The 9,589-nt window shown below is 34.4% G+C and overlaps 1 protein-coding gene across 1 annotated transcript in view; it reads left to right on the top strand.

Annotated features, from left to right (window-relative positions):
- LOC106882486 (CUGBP Elav-like family member 3) overlaps positions 1 to 9,589 on the top strand; it is a 650,826-nt gene that overhangs the window by 369,662 nt on the left and 271,575 nt on the right. The window contains exon 3 of the mRNA XM_052969856.1: positions 5,935 to 5,983. Coding sequence (XP_052825816.1) covers positions 5,935 to 5,983 — 49 coding nt within the window. The remainder of the gene's footprint in view (positions 1 to 5,934; positions 5,984 to 9,589) is intronic.

The raw sequence follows: 9,589 nt of genomic DNA on the forward strand, positions 1-9,589 counted from the left end.
AGCTAACAAATATATCATAATTTTTAGTTAAATAATCAAAACTCATTTCTCTCTTTCTATCTCTCTCTCTCTCTCTCATTCTCTCTCTATCCCTCTATCTCTCTCCCTCCCTCCTCACACAAACACTGGCATACACACATCCCTATTCTTTCTGTCTTTCTCTCTCCCTATATATGTGTGTATGTATGTATGTGAATGTGTGTGTGTGTGTATATATATATATATATATATATATATATATATATGCATGTGTATATGTGAGTGAAAGTGTATATATATGTGTGTGTGTGTGTATATACAAATATGTATGTATGTGTGTGCATGTATATATATACATATATATATATACACACACACACACTTACACACACAAACACACACATGTACAAGGAGCAATAAAGACATATAATGGGCCAAGAGACATATGTATAAAAGCTAATATACACCCAAATTATAAGCAGCAATATATATACATTTATAATGGACTATATAAATCTTAAACATACACACATATAAACACACATAATCATCAATCCTCAAATATTGTGTACACATGCACACACTCACAGAGAGCAATACACACACACTCACACCCACACACACACACACACACGTAGCATTGATTTCAGTCTATTGCTATATCATACTTGCCTTCCTCTTCATCTTTACTCAGTCTAAGTTCCTCTCTCTCTACATATGTATATATATGTATGTATGCATGTGTGTACATGTGTATACATATGTGTATGTGTATATGTATATATATATATATGTGTGTGTGTGTACATGTATGTTTATGTATGTGTGAGTGTGTGTGTATGTGTGTATATATGTACATGTATGCGTGTATATTTGTATGTCTCTCTCTCTCTCTATATATATATATGTACATGTATGTGTGTATGTATATATATATATATATATACACACACACACATGCAAATGTATATTTGTGTGTGTATGTAGATGTATGTGTATATATATATATGTACATGTGTGTGTATTTGCATGTATGTCTGTATACATATGTACATGTGTGTGTGTGTGTGTATATATATATATATATATTTATATACACACACCACATGTGAATGTACATTTGTGTGAGCATATGTATATACATGTATGTGTGTGTATATATGTATATGTATGTGTGTATGTGCGTGTGTATATTCAATGCTCCACTTGTGCCTTTAAATTGGGGTGGGGGGTGTTCTGTGTTTTTTTGTTTCATTTTCTACTTAAAGTCATAGTCTGATTCAGACACACAGACATAGTCTCAACGTTTTATATCCACACACACACACACACGCATGCATATTATCATGCCAATCACACAACATATATTCACACACAAGCCTATATATACACACACCAATATAACACCAGTCATCCAGAAACTCATGTATATGCATGCTTGCATCAATAGTACACCACTCACACAAGACACACACACACACACACACACACACACACACACACACACACACACACACACATATTCAGATATCAGACATGTTTACACCAAAGTAATACCAGTCATCTACACACATGCTTACAACACTTCAGCAGTCACACACACTTCAGTAATCACATGGACACACACACACACACACAAACACATGCTTGCATCTTCATCTCAATCCTTGCATGTACACACACACATGCTCATACACACACATGCTCATACACACACATGCTCATACACACACATACTTGCACCAACATTCAACCAATCGCATACAACACACAAACACGCACTTATATACGCACATGCTCGTATCAACACTACACCAATTACGCATCCTCACACAACACACATACAGATACACATATACACACACATACATACACACATATCCAAGAATATAACAAAAATCACGCCCAGATTTCTACGCCCTCATAAACACACACACTCCAGTATTATGATAGCCATACACATATGCATACCCACGCGCACACACAGAAACAGATACCAAGTTAAGGAATGATAAACGTACACGAGACACACATAAAGACAAGTGAGTGAATCAATAAGAAAGAATCAGACCATTCTTTTACAGTTCCTTACAAGAGAACACCCCCACCAGCTGCCTATTACAGACCCCACTCCGAAACACTTTGTTGTTTTGTTGTTCATTTTGTTCTGATTTTTGGAAATGGGGCTTTATAATTTGTTTTATCATTTCTGGTGATTTGCAACAGAAAACTGAGAATTTGGTAAAGATGAAAAATAATAATAATAATAATAATAATAATAATAAAGAAAAAAGGGAATGTATATAGATTTTTAAAAAAAAACATAAAAGAGGAAAAGAAAGAGGACAAAAGGAAAAGAGGAGAGGGAGTGAGAAGAGGTGTGGGGAGAGGAAGAATTAGAAATTGAAAATTTTGTGAAACACCAAAACTAGATTAATAGGAAATGTCAAAACCAAAATGCAATGTTTGCGTGTGTGGATGTGGATATGTGTATGTAGATGTGTGTGTGTATGTGTAAGTTTATGCCTGGTTTATAAGTTAGATGTCGATATATATATATGTGTATATATATATATGCACATGTATGTGCGTGTGCATGTGTGTTGGTGTGTGTTTGCGTGAGAATTAAAATTTTGTATCTGCTTTGGACATTTTGTTAAAGCATTCTTGTGTTTATAAATGCATGTGTGTGTGTGTGTGTGTGTGTATGTGTGTGTGTGTGTGTACATATATTTATGCATGCATCACAATCATGTGGTTTCAGGTTCAATCCTACTGCACAGCAAGTTGAGTGTCTTCTCTACTAAGGCCCCTGGTCAACCAATCCCATGTAAAGGAGTTTAATTGACAGAAACTGCAACAAACCAGTTGTGTGTGTGTATATGTATATATATATGTGTGTGTGTGTGTGTGTGTGTGTGTGTGTGTACATGCATGTATGTGTGTTTGTGCATACACATGTGAGTGTCTGTGTGCACACGTGTGTGTATGTGTAGAAACTGAAAGTAGCCTGTCATATGTGTGTGTTACTGTCTCCATGCCTTGACATTGCATCGTAGCCGTAAACAAGTGCCACCATCATACAAGCGTTGTCCTTCATTTCCAATCTTCTATGAAAACATGTCTGGCCTTTGGAGAAATATTACCTTACTTGGATACAGGTGAGGGTTGGCAACAGGAAGGACATCTGACTGTAGAAAATCTACCTCAACAAATTCATTCTAACCCATAAAAAGCAAATAATTAACAAAGATGTCCCAGAAGCACTACAGCCGTTTCAAGCAGCTCCATTTAATTAATCAATGCAAGCATTACATTAATTTGAAATAACCTGCTTTCCTCAGATGCATAAGACCATATAGGTTTTCAACATACAGGATATTCCATAAAAATTTTTTAGCAAATTTTTCATCAGAACTTCAAGCTGTGTAGACAATACTAGACTGACTTGGTGCCTCAACTTAAATACCTAATTCAACTGAATCTTAATTATATATATATTCATTTATTCATTCATCCAATGAAATTTAAAGCCTTTAATTGTGTAACAAACAACCAGTATTTAGAAATTTACAACTCTGTGTTTCCATTCAAGGTATTTCAATCAAGTAAGGTTACATATAAAATGTTACATGTAAAATGTTACATGTCTCTGATGATTTAACAATGAATTCTGGTTATATAATTTGCCTAGTCTAACTAATAATGAAACTTGTGTAAGATAGTTAAGCTAAATATCATATAGACAATCACTCATGTTTTGTTTATATTATGTATGTATTTGTGTGTTTATGTTTCTGCATAAGTGTTTGTTTACATTTTCCCTTTTCTGAGAATCTCTGAGCTACAAGGAGGAGTGATGTGGAATGAGAGGTCCCATATGGGGAAAATAGTTAAGAATTAGATCAGCAGACCTATCATCAGACAATTCAGCTAGGGACATCCTTTGAGTGAATCCAATGTAAAGATGATGTGTGATTTGAGTCAGATTTGGATGCTGTGTTTAAGGAGTCAAACAATGGTACCTTGGAAATAAGTACCACAAAGTGGTAAGGTGGTACAGCTTAAAACTCTTGAACAGCTGAGCATCAATACTTGCACAGATGCAGTTTTATGATAATACTCACAGGAATTCTATAGAGTTAATCACTCATCGATAAATCTGTCTGAATATGAAATGTCAAACAACTGTCAGTGTTGAGATCAATACAAATTGGTCAATGAGTTTAAAGATTATCTGTTGAATAGGCATAGCTGTTTGGTTCAGAAGGTCACTTCACAACTTAAATGGTTTTAGTTTCAATTTTACTGCGTGGCACCTTGGATAAATGTTTTCAGCCTTGGCCTTGAGTTAACCAAATACTTGCATGTGACATTTGATAGACAGAAAGTGTAATACATCAGCCTGTCAAGCATCAAGACCTGGCCCTTGGGTGGTTTCTAAAAGAGTTTCACTCTTTAGCAAACCTCTGGGTCAGATCTCCTGTCTGAGGATAACTTCCTCATTTCCACCTGCCAATCACAGAGACCCTAAAAAGGGTCATGTGCTTTTTTTTTTTTTTTTCAAAGCTATAATTTTTCTTTTGGGAATAGTGTCGTGTTGAATTTATACATACTTATATAACCCTCCCCACCACCACACACACATGCACGCACTCTCTCACATACACACACATACATGCACACACACACACACACACACACACACACACACACTCATATAAATACAGTTTTTTAAAATTTTACTTAGGTATTCTGATGCTAATAACCTGGTGTAGAACTCAATATATATATATATATGCTTCTGAATGAAGTCTTGGTCAGGTACAGAGCAGTAATAACAGATGATAAAGAAATAACCAATTATAGTCCATAAGGCAGCAATCTAGCAGAAACGTTAGCACGCTGGATGAAATGCTTACCACTATTTCGTCTGTCTTTACATTCTGAGTTCAAATTCAACCGAGGTTGACTTTGCCTTTCATCCTTTTGCGGTCGATAAATTAAGTACCAGTTGCATACTGGAGTACATCTAATCATCTGGTCCCCTCCCCAAAAATTTTGGACCTTGTGCCTAGAATAGAAAAGAATTATAGTTCATAAGATATTCAGTTATTCCTTTGTCATCTCTTATCACTACTGTATATGTATATATATATATGTGTATATATGTGTGTATATATGTGTATAATAGATCAGGATTTAAGAGAATCAGGCATTTAAATGGTAAGGCACCAGGTTAGGTTGAAAAAATATGTACACAACAACAATAGAGGAATATATACATAAGTACCGAAGTACAAGCAGAAAGATATTCAGGTTATGTATATGATTAACTGTACCTGAGTGAGTATATCATAAGCCCTGAGGTCAATCAGGAAGCACACATTGCACTAAATACATGGTCCATAATATACTTTGGATCTATGCCAGGAGCAGGTTATTTATACATATATATATATGACATTAACATATGGTCTTGTATCTTTTCTGAATCATTCAGATAAGTAGCAGTAATATACCAGTTGTCAGTTGAAGGAAGAGGTATTGTTTTCAGTCATGTTTGTTTGTCTGTCCATGGACAAGATATCTCAAGAACCACAGGATGGATTCGAATGAAACTTTCAGGGATGTTCGGTCTCATGACTGGCATGAACTGGTTTGATTTTGGGATCAATCTGGTACTAGACAAGGATTCTGGATTATTTTTCCTGTTTTTTTCCTTAATTTTTGAGAGCGGTCGGGTTCATTTTTAGTATTCTCATTTGTGAGAGCAGTTGAGTTTATTTCAGATACTCTCATTTTAAAAATCATCTCCGGCTAATCATTGAGAGGATGTTGGTGCTGCCTTGGTGGAGATTTGCACTCTCTGAGTACTCTTGTTATTTTTGTTGTTGTTGTTGTTGTTTCTCCTATGATATTCTTGTAACAATCATCCATTCTCTCTATTTTCAGATGAACCGTCCAATACAAGTCAAACCTGCTGATAGTGAGAGTAGGGCAGGTCAGTCTCACTTTTCTCTTTCTATTTTACACATTCATTGTCAACTTTTTTTTTTATAAAATATAAAACTGAAGTGAATGATTGACAGACACAATACATGATTTGAAGTCATCTATTTTTAAAAAGTCAATTGTAACTTTGAAGTTTTCTGCTATGGAAGAAAGACTTATGAAACACCACCAGTTTGATAAGCCTTTCTCAGCAAACCTTTGAAATCACAGTGAGCATTTGTAATACACCACACACAAACATTGTCACAAAAAACAATCAAATTCATCATTCTTGATAAATGCTTTAACTGTAAGCGCATGTTAAGAAAACAAAAAAGAATTTTAAGCATCTTTTTCCTTAATTTCACGTTTTTGTTTGATCTTGCTTTGAATTACGGTGAAATGATTATTTCCCTTGTAATAACTGTGACTGTTAGAGGGACGGCATGTTTTTTTATTTAAAATGTCTTTAATGGTCCAAACCATTACAATAACAAGTAAAAGCTAAAATATTAGCTACATTAAGATATTGTTACCATCTGCTTAATACCTAACTTCACTAGTGACACTTCAATGGGAGGTTTTTCTGTCTCACCATGTATATATATAGTTTTATGTGTATTTACTGTTTGAAGATATATAAGAGGTATACTTTTCTTCCAAAAAATGTATTTCAACAAATCACCCAAGTTGGTCCTGTTATAATTTTGTTCCTGGTGTTGAATATGCTCTGCTGAAATTAGAGTTGGTCTAATATGCTCATGTGTCTTTTATGTCATCAAATATGGGATGAATGTGTGAACATATATATATATATATATATATATATATATACACACAAAATATGGGAGTTTAGTTCACAGGTGATCTAAATGACTAGGTATGCTGGGTAAGTGCTGTAATGGATTACCAGGGCTCCAAGCTCCTAGCCGAGACGGGAGTTAGGGAAACATTGTAGATTTTGTCTTGCCTTAGCATTTGTTGTCCTCTTCAATTAATACATAAATATATATATATAAAGTCAATCTTTAATTGGTGGACCACTCAAGTAGAGCATCAGTTTCATTTAACGTGGAAATGGTTGACAGTAACTTTGAAGTTTCATTGCAACTCTTTATATATGTAACACTTAACTAATGAATAAAATCAAAGACACAATGTTTATATACTTATTTTATTTATAAAACAATTAACCGATAAATAAGTTTTTTTTTTTTTTGTTTTTTTCTATTTAGAGTGATATATGTGAGTCAACAGCTCAAGGAGCTTAGCAACTGTACTTTTATTCACTGCGACTGTAGATTCAAGTTCAGCCATTTGTACTTTCCTTAGGTATCAAAATAATGATGTAGTACAGTTTGTTTAAGATCTATGAAGCATCACCAACATAGTTTACCATAGCAGAATATATATCTTATAAATATTAATTATATTATTATTATTACTATTATTATTATTATTATTATAAATAATATTTATATTACCTCTTTGATTTCATTCACTGTAGCAATAAGATATTTCTAAGTTTGTATGAATGATGTTATGATTCAGTATTGAAAGAACACAAATTCTGCTAAGATTTTTAATGCAAAAATATTCTCACCGTTTATAAAATAATGTTGTCGTTTCTACAAAGAACAAATAAATGATGTTTACATTAAGATAGTTTGAAGTGTGTGAGGTGTTGTTGGATCAGGTATAATAGCAGTCACCGTAGTGAGTTTCTTGAAGTTAGCTGGTTATGGTACATTACTGCTGCTACCAAAGTCATTGTCATTGTTGTTCATTATCATAGCAGATAGCAGCAGAGAACTGTCCATCAAGCTGTCTGCTCTAGCTTCTACTCGTTAGTAGATAAAATGTCCTAAATTCATAACCAGTGCTCTTGGTCAGAAAGAAGTGCACTGAGGATTTATTCCTGTTCCACCAGAAGTTTTGAATAGTTAATGTTTTGATGACAGTAATATTTCTGTGAATCATGTTTGTGTACTTAGTTGTTTTTTTGGCATTGAATACAGTAATTTGGGTTCAATTTCAAGGTGTTTTGCAACTACTAAATACTCTTGCAACAGTGCCAATCCTACTGAAGGATGTGGTAATTGTTGCTCACATATGTTTGTTTTCTTGGTTTTAGTTGTTAGGTCTGAAGAAACGAGAAGCAATTAGAGTTTCTATAGGTCTTTTTTGATCTCTGACATAAGTCTACATGAATACCAACAACTAAAGGCTTTAAGAAATTCAGATTAGGGAAACAGAAGTTTAAACATTTTTTTTCCTTAATTTCAAATTTCTGTTAGATCTGGCTTTTAATTATAGTGAAATGATTATCTCCCTTGTAATAGTTGTGACTGTTAGAGGGACCATGTGTTTATTAACCCTTTTGTTACCATATTTATTTTGAGATGCTCTGTGTTTCTTTCAATTAATTTTAAATATAACAGGGAATTTAGTAAAATAACTTAGTTACCATTAAGCTGGTGTTAGGAGCGTAAATTGTGACTAAGGTTTGGTGGAAGATTTTAATTCAAAACTTATGAAAACAAGACATTTGTACTCAGAGCCAGAGCCGGGTTGGTATCAAAAGGATTAAAGATGTGTCTTTTAATAATCGCTTTTAAAAATAGACACAAAGCCTGGAATTTTGAGGGAGGAGAGTACTCAATTATATGGACCTAAGTACATGACTGGTACTTTATTTCATCAACCCTCGAAAGGACAAAAGGTGAACTTGGCGTCAGTGTGATTTAATGCAATTTTAGCTTGATTGTGAAGTTTACAAAATTTTTTATCATTCCATGACCAGAACATGTGGGATTGCTTGGACTGGTTTCAATTTTTTTGGGGATCTCATCAGAGAACAACAGTCTTCCTCTGTCCATTGAGAGACAAATAACTTCTGAAAATGGTGTCAGAAGTGGTAGCAAGAATGGTATTGCTGTGATAGAAGTAGTGGTGTTAGTGGTAGTGGCAAATAGTGGTATGGTCATGGCAGTGCCTGTGGTGATAACAAGTAGTGGTACTGGTCGTAGTATTAGTGGTAGTAACAAATAATAGTATGGTTGTTGTCCCAGTGGTAGTAGTACTAGTAGTGGTGTTTGAGGTGGTAACAAGGAGTGGTATGGTTGGTGCACCAGAAGTGTAACATCAGGTGTGGTGATGAGAAGCAGTTTTGTTGTTAAAATAGAACAAGTAGTATAAGTGATGGTAACTAGTAGGTGGTGGTGGTAGTGTTGTGGTGACAAATACTGACTGTGGTAGTTATTGTCTCATTTCAGTGTATTCAATATAAATTATTGATTATTGAGATAATTATGAATCAACCCCTTGTGTGACTGATATATATATATACATATATGAAATGTGGTTTATAGTGATTACTGTATACACACATACATTACAGCTGTGCTTGTATAATGTGTGTGTATATATATATATCATCATCATCATCATCATCGTTTAACGTCCGCTTTCCATGCTAGCATGGGTTGGACGATTTGACTGAGGACTGGTGAAACCGGATGGCAACACCAGGCTCCAGTCTGATTTGGCAGAGTTTCTACAGCTGGATGCCCTTCCTAACGCCAACCACTCAGAGAGTGTAGCCACTCATATATAT

This window comes from Octopus bimaculoides, chromosome 8, assembly GCF_001194135.2.
Source record: "Octopus bimaculoides isolate UCB-OBI-ISO-001 chromosome 8, ASM119413v2, whole genome shotgun sequence".
In the NCBI taxonomy this organism is placed as follows: Eukaryota; Metazoa; Mollusca; class Cephalopoda; order Octopoda; family Octopodidae; genus Octopus; species Octopus bimaculoides.